This window comes from Stegostoma tigrinum, chromosome 17, assembly GCF_030684315.1.
Source record: "Stegostoma tigrinum isolate sSteTig4 chromosome 17, sSteTig4.hap1, whole genome shotgun sequence".
NCBI lineage: Eukaryota > Metazoa > Chordata > Chondrichthyes > Orectolobiformes > Stegostomatidae > Stegostoma > Stegostoma tigrinum.
The window spans coordinates 57,860,126-57,884,159 of record NC_081370.1 but is presented as its reverse complement, the minus strand read 5'-3'; the positions used below and the strand labels follow the sequence as shown (position 1 = coordinate 57,884,159).

At 42.2% G+C, this 24,034-nt stretch overlaps 1 protein-coding gene across 6 annotated transcripts in view; it reads left to right on the top strand.

Annotated features, from left to right (window-relative positions):
• The window catches only part of LOC125459556 (protein kinase C-binding protein NELL1-like), an 858,388-nt gene that overhangs the window by 683,531 nt on the left and 150,823 nt on the right, over positions 1 to 24,034 (top strand). For all 6 annotated transcript variants that reach the window (XM_059652179.1, XM_059652176.1, XM_059652181.1 and 3 more), the window contains one exon: positions 3,164 to 3,259. In XM_059652179.1, coding sequence (XP_059508162.1) covers positions 3,164 to 3,259 — 96 coding nt within the window. The remainder of the gene's footprint in view (positions 1 to 3,163; positions 3,260 to 24,034) is intronic.

The following is a 24,034-nucleotide window of genomic DNA, read 5'->3' as shown; positions in this document are numbered from 1 at the left end:
GTTTAACTTCTTTTGCAAATTACGTGCCCATTTTGCAAGTTTATTAATCTCCTCCAAGTTTATTAATGATGGACCAGCATTTATTGCCCATACTTAATCACTACTGGGAAGGCAATGGTGAGCTGCCTCCAACTAAGTGGCTTTCTAAACCATTTTCAAGGTAGGCAGATGTAAAGCACAATGACGTGCCACTGAGTCGCATGTAGGTCAGACCAGGGAAGGATGTGTGTGTGTGTGTCGATAATATATACACCTTGTAGGCGAACTAGTTCTCAGAGTTACTGACTAACTCACTGTCTATGTAAGATTGATGCATTGATAAAAATGTCTAACCCCTAATTTTCACACCCTCTGATTTATAGCAATGCAATAAATCAACAGAAATTTGTATTCAAGCGATGTTAAAAGTGCTACCAGTGACCATGCAAGAGCGCATTGGTGGTTATTGAAACAAAAATATTGTGCAGGGTTCATAAGAGTTTGGCACCAAGCTAAAAAGCTCAGAGAAACACAGCAGACACCAATATGCTCAATGGTCTCATTTTGTACTGTCACAATAATGTGATTCCATTTTCCAGATTGCATTTTGTGATTTTGTTCTTTTTAAGAAATCCATTATCTTGTAACTGCTACGTTAAGCTTTATATTTCTTGCATGTAGTTCCACTGTATTTGCTGGCAGTTTGAAAAATTTTTCAGCTTGTGCTTTGTTGTGGATCACTGACAAATGTCTGTTCATAAAAATACAAATTCTTTGAAGCACTTGTTCACTTTGTGACATGCTTTAGTGCACCACTTGCCTGACTTCTGTTCTGAACAAACGGACTCTCATTGTTGGCGGCTGTTCAGAGATTTTTTTCCTCATTTTTGTACTTGCTCAGCAGACTGGTTCAGGGTTCCTCCTCTTCTATCTCAGGCAGCTGCTGGCACCTGCTCTTTCATCCCCTGAATATTGGTGAGAGCCACAGCCCACTTTATATTGCTTCTTCTGTTCTCAGGCTCTTCCACCTGTTGCATTTTCATACACAGCCTTCTGTAATGCCTCCCTGGTGACCAGTGGTAAACAGCATAACTAGGCAGGTGGTCTTGTTAGAATTTTCAAGGGAGAATCTCTCGCTGATGGCAGCTCATTCCATGAGTGCTATTCCAGTGAGCTTCCTTCAGTCCCCTTGTCCCAAGCCCATCCTGCCTCCTGTGACATACCTTGACATTGAGCTAAACACCACGACAGCTTCAATGTGGCACAACCCAGTTAAACTAAACATGAGACACACGTGCTATAAGCCACTTAAGATTTTGGTCATAATTGTCATTTTCTTTTAGCAAATCAGCCCCTGTGCTAAACAGGCAAAAGCAATGAAATGTCTCTTACCTGCAGTGGTTATAAATCATGCTTTAAATGCCCACTGACTCACTTTTTCCTTTTTGGTTTATATTAGCTATGCGGTTTCTCACTCTAAAAAACAGCAGAGCTGCATTGGGTAGTGTGCTTGGTTAGTTCCCAACACCCTTCCATGGTTATTTCATAGACATCACAGTAATACTTAGGATCACCAGCCAGAAATAAATGAAGGGACTTTGACTGAGACAGCTGGGTAGTTATCATTGAGCTGGATTTATTCCTTTGCCAGCAGGGAGTGCTGTACATGCAGCCATTTGACCTACAGCTCAGTACAGAATGTATTGTCTGTGTCTTGTACACCTATCATCAGTTCACGGTTGTTCAAGAGCATCTTTATATTGTCTGCATTTAGCCCAAGGACATCTTTTGAAGTAGCATGTGCCTGATTAGTGAAATAGAATCAGCAAAGCAGAAAAACTGAAAATGTTCAACCAGCTTCTGTCAGTATTGGAGAAATAATATATTTTAGGAAAGGCGGGAGGCTCTGTTCTGAACAGTCAAATCTTTCTTACAAGGATAAAACAGCGTGACCTGAAGATTTTGTTTTCTACTAATTACTGTATTCGTAAGAACACGGAGGGAGCTATTAAGGACTGGTAGATGTTGCAAAATGTGTGAGAACTGTCTTTAAAACCCATGCCCATAATTTTTAAGATGGAGATCATTTCGTCCAATTGCCATTGAGGGTTTATCTGCTTAACTCCAATTTGTCAGGCTGGGGGATGATAAAACCTGCCTGACATACAGAAAACGAAACATCTTTAGTTGGAAACTTTGAAAGGTCGCTATGGTAATGGCTGGCATTGCCTCCGTTCAGTGGGTCGCACCAATGTGTCGAAATCAAGTGGTTGTGAGTTCAAGCCCAACCATAGCTACTCCAGCACAATGATAGACTGAGAGTTTGAGCGGTGCAGACATTCAGTTGAGATGTTAGACTGGTAGCAAGATGGAAGGGTGCCTTAAGGCACAGCTTGGGCAGCAGGTGGGGCTTGCACTTGGGTCTTCTGGCCCAGACATAGAGACAGTACCCCTACACCACAATATCTCCACGCCCCCCCCGCCCCCCCAGATTGTGGGTCCAAGTTCCTGAGGTGGGACTTAAACTTAACCCTAACCTTCTGGCTTAGAGTTGCTGGTGCTCCCTACTGGATGAGGTCATTCATGAACTCTGTTAATTTCAGAGGGCATCAACTTCTCCTTGCCCCATACACCAACAACAAGAGTCTCTATGTAATCAAAAAGTTTCATGAGATGCTTAATCTTTATTGCAAGAGGAATTGAACCTAACAGTAAGGATGTTATGAGGAAAGATTGGACAGACTGGGCTTGTTTCTGCTGGAGCAGAGAAAAGTGAGGGCTGGCCTGGTTAATATGTATAACCTCCCACCATAACAAGGTGGATGTGGGAAGGATGTTGACTCTTCAAGGAGAGAGTTCGGAACTAGAGGGACATAGTTTTCAATTAGAGGTTGCCCCTTTTGGACCTAGATGAAGACAATTGTTAACCTCTCAGAGGGTTATGCAACTCTTTGTCTCATGTCGTGGTGTAGATGTGGCATTGAATACTTTTAGGGCAAAGAGAGATAGGTTCTTGTTTCTGCAAAGGAGTTCATAGGTTATCAGGGGTAGATATGAATGTGGAACAAGTTCGTCATGACCTTATTGAATGGTGTAGCAGATTTGAGAGGCTGATTGGTCTCCTGCTCCAACTTCATTTATTAGTATGCATGACACTAAAATGAAACATTTTCTTTCTTTCAAGCATACTGTGAGGAAGGCTGCAGAAATGGTGGAAGCTGTGTTGCCCCAAATGTGTGTGCTTGTCCTCCTGGATTCACTGGACATGGCTGCCAGATAGGTAAGGCCAACCCTCATTCACAAACGTGGTTTCTACCAGCAAACTAAATGTGGATTTTTAGAGGAAGTACAACTTGAATGTTGCTCAAAAGAGAAGCCTGATGCCTGATGTACAAAATATGTTCAAGCCTGTTTTCCAATACCTAGGAAACTGGAGAACCTGTAGTTACTTCCTCTATGGCAACACCTCAGACATGACTTACCCACACATCCGCACCTTTTTCTCCTGCAATGTAATTTAATATTTGGCATTTTATGTTTGTCCAGATCAATGCAAGATGCATAGCTTTAGCAACATATCTATCTTTGCAGCAATGTTTTGAAGCCAAGTGAAATCTGATCCAGGTCAGATCCTGTTCATTCCCTGCACAAAAATAAAGTAATGTATAAAATAGCCCATTATTTCCTGATACAGCTTACATTACAATGAATTTGATTAATTTAATCTATTTCTAATTACTTTTGGTCATTGAAGTTTTTTGGAATTCGTTGGTTTGTCTGAATGTAGTTGAGGCAGGACAGTGAACAGCTTCATTTGCGTCTTATTCATTTCCATTTATCAGATATTCCCGATCCAAAATCTTAAGGACCAATGTGGCCGAGTGGCAGTGTCCTTACTTCTGAGTCAGATGGCCTGGGTTCAAGTCCCACCTGCTTCAGAGGTGTATCACAGCAATTTTGGAACAGGCTGGCTAGAAGTATCTTATGGGATTGTTTTTAGAAAACATTTGAACCTTTTTGATGTCATCACTGGTTGCAATCTTCCCAAAATTTCACTCAGTTAATCCTTCCTTTCTTTGGAATGAAATCTAACTCTTACTTGTCCATTTCAATGGCTTTCTCTTTAAGCCTGTGCTTGTTACTTGTTTTGTGACATATTTCTAATTAAATTCCCTCCATCGTCATACATATTTTGTTAGCTGTTCTTGTTTTTCCACTCCACGTCCTTCTGAATACTTTTGACAGGACAACCAACAAGAAGTAACCCATTTTGCAAATTACTTCAAATTTCCAACTTTCCAGTCTCCGACTTCCAAACAAGAATAAACCTTATTTCATTCATCTTTAACGAAAACTCAGATAACTGTGGCTAGGCATTTTCCTGCACCCTTCAAAGGGACACAGGTCCTTTGCAGTAGCAGTCATTAAGTGTTCCTGAAGTGGTTCAACCTCTTGAGGTGATGTTGATGCAACCCGATGGACCAGGCTACTAGCAGCTGGACTATGGCAGTTGTGAAGTAAATGGAGAATTGAGACCTAGATCCTGTAACAGTGATTATTAAATTACCCTCAATTCTCATTAAAAGCAAAGTTCTGGTTCACTCTGGACTATGTGTTACTTCAGATCCATAACAATGTGCAGCAGGTTAACGGAGCGTTAGCCTTTTTTGTAAGAGGTTTGGACTACATGAGCATTGAAGATTTGTTTTACTTCTATGAGAACTTGGTTAGACCGTGTATGGAGAGCTGAGTTCAGGTTCGGTTTTATCTCAGGAAAGATATAATTGAGGGTGTTCAACAGATGTTCACATGACTTGTCAGGACCAAATTATTGTAGATTTTGGAATCTGTACTGAAAAGAACAAATACTGGAGATCACAGTAGGGCAGACAGCATGCATGCAGTACCAGCTTATGTTTTGAGTCCAGATGACTCTTCATCAGAGGTAAAGCTATTGGGGACACATTTAAAACTAAAGGGAAGTGCCACTTGTGTAAGATATGAGGAGAAATGGTTTTATTGGGATGGCCGGGAACCTTTTGAATTCTCTGTTACTGAGGGCTGTGGAAGATCAGTCTTTGACAGTATTTGAGACCATAATAAGACCATAAGAAATAGGAGCAGTAGTAGGTCATTCAGCCCCTCAAGCATGCTCCACCATTCAATAGGATCATGGATGATCCAATACGTCTCACATCCACTTTCCTGCCTTTTCCCTGTTAACCTTTGATTCTTTGACTGATCAAGAATCTATCTATCTCAACTGTAAATGAACTCTCTCTGTGGCAAGGAGTTCCAAAAATACTCACAACCCTCTGAAAAAAAGACATTCCTTCACACCTCAGTCTTAAATTGGCACCCCGTTATTTCTTAACCTTGAATCTCCGTGAGTGGAAACATCCTTATAGCCTTTACCCTGTCAAACCCCTAATGAATGGTAAATATTTCAAAGAGATCACCTTCTCTATTAATGTAGTGACTGACAGATTTCTGATTGCAATTGGTGTTAAGAGTCATGGTGTGAGTAAAGGCTAGGAAGTGTTCAATCAGCCATGGCCGTATTGAATGGCAAGGCATGCTTGATACCTGAATGGCCTGATCCTGTTACTATGTTCTTGTGAAACTAATATTTAGGTGTCTCTGAAATGGCTGCGCAAGACACACATTTCAAGGGCAGTTGGGGATCAGCAACCAAGGGTTGCCCTACCTGTGACAGCCAGACTATAGAATAGTAAAGCAAACAAAAGCTTGTGCCTCATTGTCTGCATTGATCTGTTACCCCTCCAGCCCAAATGTATCTGCCACTGTCACCAGAGTCAAGTGATGCCCCCAGTGGCAAATCCCTCAGCGTCATAGAGCTGTCCAACACAGAAACAGACCCTTTGGTTCAACTCATTCCCAAGCTGACCAGATATTCTAAATTAATCTAGTCCCATTTGCTAGCATTTGGCCCATATCCCTCTTGCTGTCCTTCTGGTGAAGTTACAAAACCAGTAGCAAATTATGGTAGAATTCAGGCCACTGACATTAAGTTGTGGGTGGCACGATGGCTCAGTGGTTAGCACTAACAGTGCCAGGGACCTGAGTTTGATCCCAGCCTTGGGCAATTGTCTCTGTGAAGTTTGAAAATTCTCCCCATGTCTGCATGGATTTCTTTACGACGCTCTGGTTTCCACCCACGGTGCAAAGATGCACAGGTTAGGTAGATTGGCCATGAGAAATTGCCCTGCAGTGTCCAGGGATGTGTAGGCTGGATGTGTCAGCCATGGCAGAAATGCAGAGCTATGGGGGCTGGGGGATGGTTCTGGGTGGGATACTGAAAGGAGGGCCAGTGCACAACTTGATGGGCTGAATAGCCTGCTTCCACACTCTAGGGATTCAATGATTCTAAGTTTCACGGGTAGCTGTTCGACATAACTAATGGTTGAAGCAAGACCTTCAGTGATGCAGAAATGATAATGGAATGATATGCTTTCCAAAAAAAAGGGTAACTATCATCATTTTGCATTAGAAATTTTAAAAATGCTCATTTAAAGTTTCCAACAATTGATTTCAACAATTCATTAAAAGGTCACAACGCAGCAAGGTATTTTGACATAAAATTCCATAGCTATCATCAATGTTCTTTCATTGTTCCCTTTTTAGATGCTAAATGTATTTCTTGTAAAAATTATCATCAGAGGTATTCCACTTTCTTTGTTGCCTAAGGGCCTCATGTCACAGACAGCATCGATTATGTTTTTTGAACACAGCCAAAAATTCTGATTGATTTTTGAGTGAAAGCGTCCAAAGAAATGTTACAAAATGTCTATTGGCTCCTTTGCTGTTTCTAACATTGTCAACAATTACGGAGGAAATGTTACAAACAAATAAATAGTATCAGTGGCGATGGGGTCAGTTAATAAACGGAAAGTTGTAGACTTAAGGGAAATAGCTTTACAATATGAACATGATAACTTACTGGTGAATTTCACAAATATCAGAAATGACAGCCAGACAAACTAATAAAATGACAAAGTCAAAAAATAAATATATAGAAAGAACTGCGGATACTGCAAATCATAAACAAAACAGAAATTGCTAGAAAATCTTCTGGTGAGATGGCAGTGGAGTTGGGCTTCTGTGCCCAGAACTTGTCTGCTCCCTCAGCTTTTCTTTTCTTTTCTTTTGTTTCTCTTTCTGTCGTGTTTCTCGTTTTTGTTCTTATTTCTTTTCCCATCTTTTATTTTACATAGCTCTTGTTGAAGAGCTTGGTCATGGTGACAGAAATGGCAGTGGTGACTGAGCCCAGTGTTCCCAGGTGGCAGCAGTGTGGAAGCGAGTTTGGGTTCCTGGCAGCTTCTGCATCGATGAGGTGGTGTTAGTGCCGACTCGTGGCTGCCAATGAGGAGGTGGGTTTGGGTTCCCGATGGCATCTGTGTCCACCACAGGTGGAAGTGGCAGCAGAAGTGAATTTGAGCCTAGTTAGGAGACCTGGCAGCATCAGCAGTGGCCGGACTGGCGAGTTTGGGCCCGAAGCAAACGCATGACAGTGGTAGAGTTGGGTTTGGGCTGGCGCCCAATGGCATTGGTGACGTCTGCATTGGCAAGGTCCATCGAGGACTCCTAGTGGCAAAGGCATCATTGGAGGGATGATGGCACAGAAGAGTGGCAACGTTCACACTAGAGGCAGCAGAAATGCGAAGTGGATTCATGCCTGGGCAAGGCGCCTGTGACCCATGACAGAACACTTAACAATAAGGACTGAAAAGTTCAACACCGTATTTTTACTTTTTTTGCCTGCATATTCCATGTTTTAAGATAACAAAGTGTGGAGCTGGATGAACACAGCAGGCCAAGCAGCATCTCAGGAGCGCAAAAGCTGACGTTTTGAGCTGATGATCCTCTCTGATGAAGGGTCTAGGCCCAAAACGTCAGCTTTTGTGCTCCTGAGATGCTGCTTGACCTGCTGTGTTCATCCAGCTCCACACTTTGTTATCTTGGATTCTCCAGCATCTGCAGTTCCCATTGTCACTATTCCATGTTTTAGTTTATTTTTCTGTATTATTGGCGTTGGAGAGTGGCAATACTCTACTACACTTTTCACTGCATTTTGTACCAAAGTATGCATGAAAATAAATAGATAAACCAGATATATCAAATCAAAATCTCAGTAGGTTTGGCATCATCTCTGGAAGATATCAGAGTTAACGTTTCCGGTCCAGTGACTCTTCTTCAGAAGGTCTATATCTGGTGAAGTTACAAAAGGAACAGTAAACTATGGTGGAATTTTTAGCCACTAATATTAAGTTGCACAAGTAACTGCTATACACGGCTAAAGGTTAAAACAAGACCTTCAGTGATGCACAAATGGTAATGATGGGGAATCAAAGGTTACAGAGAAAAGCCAGGAAAGTGACCATGACGAATATTGGATCATCTATGATCCTATTGAATGGCAGAGCAGGTATTCTGAAGCAGGGTCACTGGATCCGAAACATTAACCCCGATTTCTGTCCACGGGTGCTGCCAGACCTGCAGAGATTTTCCACCAATTTCTGGATATAAAAAGATAACCTCATGAATAAAAGCAAACATTCCACGGTGAGACAACCAGATGAAAGGCACTGAATGGAACATATATTGACTCTTAAGATATTGAATATATATGTTTTTCTTGTGAGAACTTGACTCTTCCTTTCATTTATCTTGATGTCTGAATCATTTGGATACATGCAAGCCTCCTTCAAGTAGAAGGTACTGCCTAGTAATGGCACAGGAGTCACCTCTGTTACCCAATAGGTGCTTTTGGTGGAGCCTAAACCTTGAGCATTGATATGTTACAGACCATATGTAAGTGTAAGGCTTTGCACTCCAGATATGATCCAATTGGTCAATTTACACAATGTTAAGCAAAACACACTTTATTTATCCACTATAGTTAAAGTTCAAACAAAAGAAGAAAGGAACTTGACTTTATTAGAAAACTTAACAGAATAATAGATTATTTAACAAGAAACGACTGTTCAAATATAGTAACACATTAACGCACACTTGACAAAGGCAAATTTAGTAAAATACATTGCCTTATAGGTAATCCCCCAGTTCTGAAAGAAAAACGTCAAAAGGAAATTCTGAGAGAGACAGAGTAACTGAGAGAGACATACTGCACCTTCCAAACCCAGCTTTAAGGCACAAGAAACTGTACTGAATCCCTGAAATTTAAAATGCTGGTTCTCGGGGCACTTGACCCCATCCAACCAGGCTGCTTATATTGTTCTAACTTTTTTTAAAAAATGCCAAAGGCCTCACAAACTGTTTACTCTTGTTGCACTGAGTAGACCAATTTACACATCTCTCGCAACCTTTCTTCATAATAAACAAAGCCCAGGACAAAATACACCTCTTAAAGCCATTGTATTGTTGCCGACAGGTAATGCAGCAATGTGCAGATGCTGGAAATCTGAAACAATAAACAGAAATTGCTGGAAAATCACCTGGCAGCATCTGTAGAGGGAAACCTGAGTTTTTGGGTCCAGTGACCCTTCTTCAGAATTTCAGGGGCAGCACAATGACTTAGTGGTCAACACTGCTGCCTCATGGCTCCAGGAGTGCAGCCTTCATTCCATCCTCAGCTGACTGTCTGTGTGGAGTTTGCATATTCTCCCTGTGTCTGTTTCGGCTTCCTCCATGTGCTGCAGTTTCCTCCCATAGTCCAAAGGTGTGCAGGCTAGGTGAATTGACCATTCTATGTTGCCCAGAGTGTCCAGGGGTCTGCAGCTATGTGGGTTAGCTAATGGAAATGCAGGATTATGGGGATAGGGTAGGAAGGCTGGGTTTGGGTAAGATGCACCTCAGAGGCTCATTGTGGACTTAATGGGCCAAATGGCCTGTAGGGATTCTGTACCGTTCTATTGTAATAGACCCAAACTTGATTCAGATGCTGAGGTGACATGGTCACGCTCGGAACTGTAAGCTCAGGCTGATTTTCATGCCCTATTCTCGTCCTGGATCAATGAGTAAGTGACTCACTGCATTTCACTACTTCTGGTTTTTAGAACATCTCGGAGCTATCCAACCATACTAAGCTTGTATTCAATTAGCTGGGCCCTGAACACTGGAAATATATTGCTTTCTCTCCAGTGTCATGGCATCAAAATTCTGGAACTCCTTCCCAAACAGCATTCTGCATTTACCTATAGAACATGGACTGCAGCAGTTCACAAAGGCAGCTCACCACCATTTTCTTTAGGGTAACTATGGGGGACAATAAATGCTGGCCCAGCTAGTGACTCCTGTATCATAGAACACAGAACACAGAACATAGAACAGTACAGGGCCTTCGGTCCACGATGTTGTGCCGAACTTTTACCCTCATCCTAAGGTCTATATAACCTCCGACCCCACCTTATACTATCATCCATATGCCTATCTGATAGCTGCTTAAATGCCCATAATGAGGCTGACTCTACTCCTCTCTCACACCCTGACTACTCTCTGAGTAAAGAACCTACTTCTGACATCTCCCCTATATCTACCTCCACTCATTTCAAAACTATGCCCCCTCATAATAGCTACCTCCACCCTAGGAAAAAGCCTCTGGCTGTCTACTCTATCTATACAGCTGGTCATTTTGTATATCTCTATCAAGTCATCTCTCACCCTAGCTCTCTCAACCTTTCCTCCTAAGACCTTCTCTCCATTCCAGGTGACATCCTGGTAAATCTCCTCTGCACCTTTTCCAATGCTTCTACATCTTTCCTGTAATGTAGTGACCAGAACTGAACACAATACTCCAGGTGTAGCCAAATCAGACCTTTGTATAGCTGGAGCATAACTTCACGTCTCTTGAACTCAATCCGTCTATTAATGAAAGCTAACACACCATACACCTTCTTAACAACTCTATCCACCAGGGTGGCAGCTCTCACGGAACTGTGAACATGAGCCCCAAGATCCCTCTGCTCCTCCACACTGCCAAGAATCTTTACGTTAACCCTGTATTCTACTTTCAAGTTTGTCCTTCCAAAATGAATCACCTCACACTTTTCAGGGTTAAACTCCATCTGCCACTTCTCAGCCCGGCTCCGCATCCTATCGATGTCCCTTTGTAATCTCGAACAGCCCTCCACACTGCTCACAATGCGACCCACGTTCATATTGTCCATGAACTTGCTAATCCACCCTTCCACTCCTTCACCCAAATCATTTACAAAAATCACAAATACAAGCGGACCCAGAACAGATCCTTGTGGTACACCACTCCTAACTGAGCCCCATGTTAAATATTTTCCATCCACTACCACCCTTTGTCTTCTAAGGGTCAGCCAATTCTGAATCCAATCTGCCACATTTCCCCTATCCCATGCCTCCTGACCTTCTGCATGAGCCTACTGTGGGGAACCTTATGAAACACCTTACTTAAATCCATGTATACCACATCCATTGCTCTACCTTCATCCACGTGTTTGGTCACCTCTTCAAGGAATTCAATAAGGTTTGTGAGGCATGATCTACTCCTCACAAATCTATGATGACTATCACGAATCAAACTGTGCCTATCCAAGTGATCATAAATCCTATCTGTCAGAGCCCTTTCCAATAACTTGCCCACCACTGATGTAAGACAAACTGGTCTGTAATTTCCTGGGTTATCCCTACTCCCTTTTTTTGAACAATGGAATGATGGTTGCCCCTCTTCAATCTCCCGGCACTATACCCGTGGACAGTGAGTATGTAAAGATCATCTCCAGAGGCCCTGCTATCTCTTCCTTCACTCCCTCATAGAATCTTTGGATAAATCCCATCAGGCCTGGGGGATTTATCTATCTTCAACTTCCTCAAAATTCCTAGTACATCTTCTTGACTAACATCCACCTCTTCTAGGCTACCAGCCTACTTCACACTGTCCTCCCGTACACTAGGTCTCTCTCAGTTGTGAATATCAAAGAAAAATATTCATTAAGGACCTCTCCTTTATGCACCGCGTACAAATTCCCTTTACAATCCTTGATCGACCCTTCCCTTTCCCTGGTCATTCTCTTATTCCTCATGTACGCGTAAAAAGCCTTGGAGTTTTCCTTGATCCTCTCTGCCGAGGTTTTCTCATGCCCCCTTACAGCTTTGCTTAGCCCTTTCTTCAGCTCGGTCCCAGATAACTTGTATCCCTCAAGAGCCTTTTACGTGACTTGTTTCCTAAACCTTACATAAACCTCCTTCTTCCTCTTAACCAGTCGTTCGACCTCTCTTGAGAACCAAGGATCCCTCACTCAACCGCATCTTCCCTGCCTGCTAGGGACAAACATATCGAGCATATGCAGTATGCATTCCTGAAGCAAGTTGCATATTTCAATAGAGGTAACAAGGTATAGAGCTGGATGAACACAGCAGGCCAAGCAGCATCAGAGGAGCAGGAAAGCTGATGTTTCAGGCCTAGACCCATCTTCAGAAGACCCTTTCTGAAGAAGGATCCAGGCCTGAAACATCAGCTTTCCTGCTCCTCTGATGCTGCTTGGCCTGCTGTGTTCATCCAGCTCTATACCTTGTTATCTCAGATTCTCCAGCATTTGCAGTTCCTACTGTCTCTCCCCACATTTCAATAGTGCTCTTCCCTGACAGCATCTTTTCCCATTTTATGTTACCCAGTTCTTGCCTAACAGAATTGTAATTCCCCTTCCCCCAATTATAAACCTTACCCTGCGGTATGCACCTATCCTTTACCATGACTAATGTAAAAGTGACAGAGTTATGATGGCTACCACAAAAAAATCGTTCCTGGGTGGACTCATATTCCATGAGTTTTTCCTATCTCGGCATATCTTTCACTCCAAGCTTTGTGAGCAAGCCACCATCATGGTATCAAAATTTGTCTGTGAAGCATCTTAGAATATTTTACCATATTAAAAGCAGTTTATAAATGCATGCTGGTGTTGATGTTCCTTAAACAATTTCCTAAAACTCCTACGAAATTTAAGCACTTTGAACCCTAAATTTTATTTATTCATTTGTGGGATGTGGGCATTGCTAGCTGGCCAGCATTATTTCCCATCCCTAGTTACCCCTGAGAAAGTGGGGGCAAGCTGCCTTCTTGGACCACTGCCGCCCACCTGCTGTTGGCTGACCCACAATGCCCTTAGGTAGAGAATTCCAGGATTTTGATGCACTGATACTGAAGTAACGGAGATATATTTCCAAGTCAGGATGGTGAACGGCTTGGAGGGAACTTGCAGGGCGTGGTGTTTCCATGTATCTGCTGCCCTTGTCCTACTAGTTTGAAGAGAGCGTAGGTTTGGAAGGTGCTGTCTTTGGATCTTTGATGAATTTCTGCAGTGCATCTTGTAGATAGTACACACTGCTGCTACTGAGCGTTGATGGTGCATCGCGGGGATGCTTGTGGATATGGTGTCAATCAAGCTGAGGCATCTTTGTCCTGGACGGTGTCAAGCTTCTTGAGTGTTGTTGGACCTGCACCCATCCAGGCAAGTGGGGAATATTTCGTCACACTCCTGACTGTAGATGGTCAACGGGCTTTGGGGAGTCAGGAGGTGAATGATACACCACAATATTCCAAACCTCTGACCTGCTGTTGTAGCCATTGTGTTTATATAGTGAGTCCAGTTGAGTATCTGCTCAGTGATAACCCCCGGGATGTGGACAGTGGGGTATGCAGTGATTGTAATATCATTGAATGTCAAGGGTTGATGTTAAAATGTCTCTTATTGGAAATATTCATGGCCTTGCATTTATGTGGCATGAATATTACTTGTCACTTGTCAGCACAAGCCTGGATATTTTTCAGAACTTGTTGGATTTGAATGTGGGCTGCTTCAATATCTGAGGAGTTTCAAATGGCCCTGAACGTTGTGCAAACATTGGCGAATTACACCACTCTGACCTTATGATGCAGGACAGGTCATAAGTCTCAAAAAAGGTGTGAAACCAGACAGACCATCTAGAATTAGCCAGAAGCAGCTCTGTTAGTCCTGCAAAATGCTCCTTGCTGACATCTGGGGGCTAGTGCCAAAATTCAGAGAACTATCTCACAGACTGGTCAAGCAACAGCCTGTTATAATCATAGAGTCATACTTTTGAACAATGCCCCCGACACCAACATCACTAGTCCTGTGTGTCCTCTCCCACTGGCAGGTCCAGCCTAGTAGAGGTGGCGACACAGTGGTATACATTTGGGAGGGAGTTGATCATGAATCCTCAACGTTGAGTCCGGACATCACGAAGTCTCATGGCAGATGTGAGGTTTTGCACTTTGGAAAAAAGAATACAGGCATGGACTATTTTCTAAACGGTGAGAAAATTCGTAAGGCAGAAGTACAAAGGGATCTGCGAGTGTTGGTCCAGGATTCTCTAAAAGTTAACTTGCAGGTAGAGTCCGTGATTAAGAAAGCGAATGTAATGTTGTCGTTTATCTCAAGAGGGTTGGAATATAAAAGCAGTGATGTGCTTCTGAGACTTTATAAAGCTCTAGTTAGGCACCATTTAGAATATTGTGTCCAATTTTGGGCCCCACACCTCAGGAAGGACATACTAGCCCTGGAGCGTGTCCAGCGGAGATTCACACGGATGATCCCTGGAATGGTAGGTTTAACGTATGCTGAACGGCTAAGGATCCTGGGATTGTATTCATTAGAGTTTAGAAGGTTGAGGGGAGATCTAACAGACACTTACAAGATAATGTATGGCTTAGAAGGAGTGGACGCTAGGAAGTTGTTTCCGTTAGGTGGGGAGACTAGGACCCATGGGCACAGCCTTAAAATTAGAGGGGTAAATTTAAAACTGAAATGAGATGACATTTCTTCAACCAGAGAGTGGTGGGCTTGTGGAATTCATTGCCACGGAGTGCAGTGGAGGCCGGGACGATGGATGCCTTCAAGGCAGAGATCGACAAATTCTTGATCTCAGAAGGAATCAAGGGCTATGGGGAGAGTGCAGGGAAGTGGTGTTGAAATGCCCATCAGCCGTGATTAAATGGCGGAGTGGATGTGATGGGCCGAATGTTGAAAAACACTTGGATGAAGCTTTGAAGTTGGCACGGATACACAATGTACTCTGGCTGAGAGACTTCATCAAAATGGCTTCGCAGCACCACTACTGAACTTTGAAAACCCATCAACACCATTATTGTCTTAATAACAGGCACTAATTTGAGGCATTCCACTGTGGAAGCAATGATAAATAGGGCACAAGCTGTTTTAAAACATTTGTTGCTTCCCAGGTGAAATAATCAATCCATTTTAAACTCAAACACATCTATAAAGTTAAAAACATGCAATCATCTTTAAACCTCCCCATCAAGCTGTGTTCTGGAATGCATAAAAGAAACCTTTGCTATATTTGAGATTGTAGGAACTGCAGATGCTGGAGAATCTGACGTAACAAAGTGCAGAGCTGGATGAACTCAGCAGGCCAAGCAGCATCAGAGAAACAGGAAAGCTTAGGCCTGAAACGTCAGCCTTCCTGCTCTTCTGATGCTGCTTGGCCTGCTGTGTCCATCTAACTCCACGCCTTGTTATCTTTGCTATATTTGATGTTGGCAATGAAAATGGGTTTGCATTTCACAAAAAGAAAAACTTTTAATAAAAGCATCTGTTCCACAGGCTGTTGAGCCTGTCTTCAAATAACTAAATGGAGTTGGAGTATAAGAGCAGGGAACTCTCACTGCAACTGTACAAGGTGTTGGTGACATCACAGTTGGAGTATGGTGAGCAGTTTTGGTCCACATATTTAAAGAAAGATATCTTTTCATTGAAGGCAGTTCGGAGAAGGTTCACAAGGATGATCCCTGGGATTGAGGGCTTGTCTTGTACTCACTGGAATTTAGAAGAATAAGAGGTGATCTCATTGAAGCACATAGGCTTCTCAAGGCCTCAACATGGTCAATGCTGAGAGAAGGTTTCCCCTCATGGGAGAACCTAGGACCAGACGGCATAGTCTCAGAATAAAGAGGCGCCAATTTAAGACTTAGATGAAGAAGAATTTCTTCTCTGAGAGTTGCAAGTCTTCTTCAGAGAGTTGCTGGAAAGAGCAGGGTTTATAATGTTTTTAAGACGCACTATTGGATTTTGTTTTGGTTTCTATTTGTTTGCAAAGGACCCTTGTGGCGACACAGTTCGGTGTTCTGATGATATGATGGGCAAACCATTTGCCGCTATCTGTCAATGTTTTTACTACCTGTGGGACCTTCCCACAAAACAGCAGCCATGAGTGCTGCAAAATCACACTCTACATCATAAGCAAACCGATTTCTGGTATTCATACTTGGGTACTCTGCACAATCAGCTATTCTAATGATATATTGTGCGATAAAGATAACAAAGATACTTGCACAGTAAAATGCTGCTTCCTAAATTGTCATGTAGCATTTCAAATGAAAAAAAAAGAAATCCCTGCTTTGCACTAATCACGGCATTTCAAAAGCAATTCATTGCATTTGAAGTATTTTGGAATGCTTCGGATTAACTGTATTTAAGTACCATATCAGTGTGAGTTCCTCCTCACTTCAAGCAGGCTAAAAATTTCCATTTGAGGTGCTTCTAATAGTGTGGACTAGGGAAAATCTAATTTGGCATTTAATGGCCCACTCATTCCGTAGCTTTCCTTCTGCATTGACACAAAAAACTAGAGTACAGATTGAGAACACAGCCATCAATCTGATCAAGTGTTGGATTCTGACAAGTGACGTGAGAGATACAGAGGAGGCTGCACTGCACACACTTCAACTTCAGGCTAATTGCTGTGTAACTAATGTGTGCAATGTCTAGAAAATGATTTTTTAAAATTCATTTATGGGATGAGGACATTGCTGGCAGGGCAGCATTTATTACCCATCCCTGAGTGCCCCAAGGGCACTTAAGAGTCAGCCACATTGCTGTGGGTCTGGAGTCACACATAGACCAGACCAGGTAAGGATTGCAGTTTTCTTCCCTAAAGGACATTAGCAACCCAGATGGATCGACAATGAATTCATGATCATTGTTAGGCTCTGAATTCCAGGTATTTATTGAATTCCAATTCCACCATCTGCGGTGGTGAGAATTGAGCCTGGATCCCCAGAATGCTATCTTGGTCTCTGGATTAACAATCCAACAATAATGGCACTAGGCCATGAAGAGGCAACTGCCCCGCGAGCTATGAAGCAGGAGATGGACAAAACCATTCAGTACCTCAAGCCTGTTCAGTCATTCAGTAAGATCATGGCTTGCCTTATAATTCCACTTTGCTGCATCTCCCTTCATATAACAGTCAAATCCCTTGTCAATAAAAAACACTGTAACTCTATTTTTAATATTTTCAATGACCCAGCCCCCACTACAATTCTATTTCTTCCAGACAGCGAAGATTCATGACCTGAAAGAAGTCATTCTTCCTCATCTCCATCTGATATGGCAGATTCCTTATTTTCTCTCTTGATTCCAGGTTTCTCCTCAAGTGGAACCATGCCCTTAGCCCTCTCATGGACACTCAGAATCCTACATGCTTCAATAAAATCGCCTTTCATTCTTCGAAAAAACTCCAAAGAGCAAATGTCCAACCTGCACATTCTTTTCTCATAAAATTACCCCATTCATCCCAGGAATTAGCCTAGTGGACTATTATTTCCAACGCAAGCATATTCTTCTTGAAGTGAAGGACTGTATACTGTATAGAGTACTCAAGTTCTGACTCGCCACCTGTGTAAACAGCCATAACAAGATTTTCTGACTTTTATGCCTTATTTCACTTAGAAAACAAACTGATCATTTTGTTTGCCTTCCTCATCACTTGCTATGTCTGCTGACTAATCTTGTGATTCATAAACGAGGAAACTGAGATGCTTATGTACGGCAGTATTCTGAAAACTCTCTCCATTTATACAACATCCTGCTTTTGTGTTCTTGCCTCCAAAGTGGATGACCTCACATTTTGTGCCATTTTATTTCTTCTGCCAGTATTTTTAACAAATGCAGAGAATGCTGGAGAGACTCAGCAGGTATGGCAGCACCTAAAGAGAGAAATGGAATTACCTTTAAGCCTGGCAATACCCTTCCTCAGAACAGTTTTGCTGTTAGGATTGCAGAAATTCTCCAACAGTTTCTGTGTTTATTTCAGTTTTCCATCTGCAGCATTTTGCTTTTGTGCCAATGTTTTTATGCTGACTTAAACTATATGTATTTCTTCAGACTTTTTCGTATCATACAGTCACAGAGTCATTCAGCATGGCAACAGACCCCTTTGGGCCAACCAATCCATGCTAACCATAATCCTAATGCCTGCCCACTCCTGGCCCATATCCCTCCAAACTTTTCACATTCATGTACTTATTTAAATATCTTTTAAACGTTGTAATTGTACCCACATCCACCACTTCCTGTGAAAGTTCTTTCCACACGCTAACCACCCTCTTTGTAAAACAATTGCCCCTCATGTCTTAAAAATGTGCCCCCAAGGCTTGAAATCCTCCATCCTAGGGAACAGACATTTACCATCAACCCTATCTATGCCCCCCATTATTTTATAAACCCCTATAAGGTCGCTTCTCAATCTCCTATGCTCCAGTGAAAAAAGTCCCAGCCTATCCTGCCTTTCTTTATAACTGAAAGCCAGTCCCAGTAACATCCCGGTAAATCTCTTCTGGACCCGCTCCAGCTCAGTAATATTCTCCTATAATTGGGCGATCAGAATCAGACACAGTATTGTAGGAGAGACCTCACCAATGTCCTGTATAACCTCAAGTGTTATCCTCACAACCAGGTTTTCATGTATCGTTAGCAAAACTGGCTAACAATCCATTAATTTGAGTCATTAAAATAGATTGTAAATATTTGTAGTGCCAGTGCAGACTTATAGTAAATCGTGTGTAACCATGAGTTCACAACTCACAAATTTGCCCATTTGCGCCCGAAAGTAAATAGTAACAAAATTTCAACATCTGCAGGGAAACTTGCATATCTGTGATTTTTAACCTGCATTTTTAACGGACTCCACGCCCACAAATTTCATCGTTCATGGCAATTCTCAGAAACAGAACCCTAGCACATGAGGAGGAATGACTGTATTATTCCCTTTTTAATAACATTAATACTGCATCTTAATATCAGTGCAGAGAAATGTTCCAAATTATAAAGCCATTGAAGGTTAATGGCTCAATATAATGCTGACTGCATTCATTTAATAGAGATCTCAAATTTCCTATCTACAAAATCATTACAGCATTTTTGATTAATGCTGAAAAGATATTTGTTTAGTCAGAGGTTTTCCCCTTGCATTAATCAAACCTTAACATTCTTGAATCCCAGTGCAAAGGAAATACAACAGTTTTACTGCTTGAAAGGAAAGTGGAAAGCCTCTCATTGCCTTGATAAATACGCTAGATAGATGATGGATGACAGTTAAGCGCCAAGTTTTGTTTAAATTTTAAAACGGGCAAGTTGACCTCAACTGGTCAAGGCATTGGCCAGAGAAATGAACCAGACAATGCCTGGCACCTTCTTTTTCAAACTGGGTTAAAACAGGTGCAGTGTGTGCACGTGTCATTTCTGTCTACGAAAAACAGGGCTCCGTGTATAAGTGTGTGGAACTTCCAGCCCACACATGTGCAGTCCTTTGTAAGCACCAGTAACAATCTTAAATCGGTCACCAAAACTGGAGGATCAAATCAAACAGCATGCCCCTTTGTCTCTTTGTAACATACTGTAACTAGTAATACCAACCAGCACAGAATTGGAAAACTCAAGAAACTAAAACTCAAACTCTACTTTTTGCACAGAGTCCAAAAGTAGATACAACTTCACAATTGAACAGCATTTAATAAACAGGGGGAGATGATGGCCTAGTGGTATTATCGCTGGTCTGTTAATCCAGAGGCCCTGATAATGTTCTGGGGACCTTTGTTCAATCCTGCCATGGCAGATGGTGGAATTTGAATTCAGTAACATATCTGGAATTAAGAATCTACTGATGACTATGGGTCTGTTGTCAATAGTCAGGAAAAGCTCATCTGGTACACTGATGTCCTTTCGGGAAGGAGACTGCCATCCTTACCTGGCCTGGCCTACATTTGACTCCAGACCCATAGCAATGTGCTTGACTCTGAACTGCCCTCTAGGCAATTAAGAATAGGCAATAAATGCTGTCTACCAATGATGCCCTCATCCAGTTAATGAACACAAAAGAAAAATCAGTAATGTGCAAACAATTTTATTGACAATCAATTTAGGATTATAGGTCAATTTTGCAGCATTGTGTATTTAGGCATACTGGAAATTACACCTATTGAATATACTGGGCCAGAGTGGCACAATGACTCAATGGCTCATGCTGTTGCCTCACAGTACCAGGGAACTGGGTTCAATTCTAGCCTCGGGTGACTGAGTGTAGACTTTGCACATTGTCTGTCTGCATGGGTTTCCTCCCATTGCTCCAGCCTCTGCCCATAACCCCAAGATGTGCAGGTTAAGTGGATTGACAAGGTTAAATTGGCCTGGAGTATCCAGGGATGTGCAGGATAGGTGGATTAGATATGACAAATGTGAGGGTGGGGAGCTGGGTCTGGGTGGGATGCTCTTCAGAGGGTCAGTGCAGATGTGGCAGGCTAAATGGCCTGTTTCTGCATTGTAGGGATTCTATGATTCCAGGGCCCTCTTCTTTGTAGACAAAAGAAAATGTACATACATACTTGCGTCAACTCAAAAACGAGTGGTGACAGTTATTTCCTGGTTCATTCCATTGAGAAATGTCTTGGCCAATCAAAATCAACATACCCAATTTAAAATATACTCAAAGCTTGTCAATTAACTGTCAGTCATCATCTAACTAGTGCATTCACTATAGCAATGCCTCTACTAATCAGAGTACGTTTGCCACCCAATGAGCACTCTCTTGTCCTCTAGAATAAATTTGTCTTATCTCTAAATTGGTGTTTCTTGCAAATTCTCCTGCTGCGTGTAAGTTGGGAAGCTTCAACAAATTGTGTTTTTTTCAGCAACCCGCTACTCTGAAACAGTGCGGGTTGTATTCTCGCACTGTCTGAGGTTACCATGAAGGCCCAACCTTCTCAACCTCGCCTCTCACTTGTGAGCTTTGGTGACCCTGAGGTTAAATCATCAGTAGTTGCCTCTTTCTATTGAGAAAGTACCCCTATGGTCCAATATGACTATGGTACTTTATTTGCTGGTTTTGTACCACCAAACGATGAGTGGCAATATTGCCTTTGAGTATACTGCATACAAGAATAGAAATTTAAAAATGAATGTTTCAATTAATAAATTTGCGCTTGTAACAAAAGTATTTCCCTGCTGTCTCACCAATTCTGCATTGAACTGTCCTTCCATATCTGTAAAACATGAGGCCTGCTTTTAAAAGATAACATTAAATAAGTAGGCTCAGAATACCACAAAGACTATGGGCCCTGACAGCATTCTAGCAGTAGTACTGATGGCTTATGCTCTAGATCTTGCCACTCCACAAGGCACAAGGCAGGATTGTGATGGAATACTCCCCACATATCTAGAAGGATGCACCTCCAATAACACTCAAGAAGCTTGACAGCATCCAGGATAAAGCAACCCACTTGATGGGCATCACATTCACAAGTACACACCCCAATCCCCACCCTCACCACCACGACAATCACCATCACTCAGCAGCAGCAGTGTGCGCTATGTGTAAGATGCACTGCAGAAATTCACCAAAGAACCTCGGTCTGCACCTGCCAAACCCACGATCACTTCCATCTGGAAGGACAAGGACAGCAGATACATGGGTACACCACCTCCATCAAGTTCGTCTCCAAGACACTCACCATTCTGACTTGGAAATATATTACTGTACCTTCACTGCCGCTGGGTCAAAATCCTGGAATTCACTCCTTAATTGCATTGTGGGTCAACCCACAGCAGGTGGACTGCAGCGGTTCAAGAAGGCAGCTCACACCCAAGGGCAAATTGGGATGGGCAATAAATGTCAACTGGCTAGCAACTCCCCCATCCCACATGTGAATATAAAAAAAGTGAAAAAAGCTGTTCAATACTTTAATGAATAGAGGAACCAATAGCTAAATTATTTATTTTTTATCTGTATGTATCTTATGATTTTTTTTTTCCTCTCTTACCTCCTAGAGGACCAGATCCCATCAATGTCCAGTTGATATAAAACAGCTTTGAGATAGAACTTTCCTATTGAAGATAACAGTGAATCTATTCCAACACTGCTAGGGAACTCCACATAAGCCATTGTATTGTTTGTTGGAATTTTCAACTTTGTTCCTCGTGGCTCACATGGGGGAGCAGGAATATTGGTAATTCGGCAAACCAAACGGTGATTTTTTTTCAGTCATGACTTTTAACTTTTAGTGCATGGTCCATTGCAGATGGTTTGCCAACTTCCCAAAATTGACTCCTAACTCGTGCTCCAATCACAAAAGCAACAAACCCTCCAGCATTTGTTCAGCAATCTCTGATCACTACATTCGCATTAGTAAATGTTTTGTCCTTGTGCTGTACCAGTGCAATTATGATGCAGAGGACTTTCTAAATACGCTTCATCTCATAGAATCCTACAGTGTGGAAACAGATCCTTCGGCCTCATGAGTCCACACTAACCCTCAGAGCATCCCACCCAGACCCAACCCCCTATAACCCTCCTAATCTACACCTTCCTGAACACTACGGGCAATTTAGCATGGCCAATCCACCAAACCTGTGCATCTTTGGACTGTGGGAGGAAACCAGAGCACCCAAAGGGGACCCATGCAGACAGGGGGAGAATGTGCAAACTCCACATAGACAGTCGCCTGAGTCTGGAATCAAACCTGGGTCCCTGGTGCTGTGAGGTAGCAGTGCTAACCACTGAGCCACCATGCCAACTCAACAACTGCCCCTGTCCTGTGCAACAATCTGTCACAATATTGGCTTTCTTTCATCAGACCAATTTGACTGTTTCAACGTCATCAGTAACATAGCTAGATTTGTTCAAATTAGAGTATATCATGACAGTGCAAGAGATGAACTGAAGTCTCCTGATTAATGAAAATGCTTGGCAGTGGATTTTTGTGATAAAAATTCTTGCTGAGTAGTTTTTTTATATCCTGTGAGGCACTGCAATTCCTAGCGCACCAGGTATAAAACATTTTTGCTTTACAACATACTGTCCAATTTGTTGATGAGGTTGGTAATGTTCTTTATTATCTCTGCCATGCTTAATAGAATGTAAGAAACCCATGAGCAAAATTAAGCCCTTCCCCACATCAATGCACCAGTCAGTTCATTTGCTTTATTTATTACTCCTTGGTATAGTGCACTGTAAACAAGCAGTCCCATTACAACTTGCAGTGGAAAGAAACTATTCATTGCTTTTCTGAAATAATTACATTATGTAGGTGTTCCACAATGGAAGAACTGTCTACTGAGTTAAACAGAGATAATGTTCTCTTATTGCAACTTTTTTTATGCTGCCGATGTTCATCTATTGTACTACTTTATTCTGCATCAGAAATTCATCATTGCAGCCTCCTAATGACATGTAAACTTACCTATTTCTTCCTGTGGATCTCAAAGGTGACCAATTTTCCTCAGTCCAGCTGTTTTATGGTTTCTAGTAACAATTTGATATAAAAATCTTTCGTCAACTTGCAAATAAATTAGAGAATGCTATCTTTAACACAGAACCTTGGTGAGGCCACACCTTGAGTGTTGTGTGCAGTTTTGGTCTCTTAGCCTGAGGAAGGACATTCTTGCTGTAGAAGGAGTCCAGTGAAGGTTCACCAAACTGATTCCTGGGATGGCAGGTTTGACATATGAAGAAAAATTGGATCAACTGAATTTGTACTCGCTGAAATTTGGAAGAGTAATGGGGACGAATCTCATAGAAATATCTAAAATCCTGATGGGACTGGACAGGCTAGATGCAGGAAGAATGTTCCCAATAGTGGTGAAGTTCAGAACTATGTGTCACAGTCTGAGGAATAAGGGGTAAACCATTCAGGACTGAGATGAAGATGAATTTCTTCACTCTGAGAGTAATGAACGTGTGGAATTCTCTCCCACAGAAAGCTGTTGGGCCAGTTCATTCGATATGTTCAGGAGGG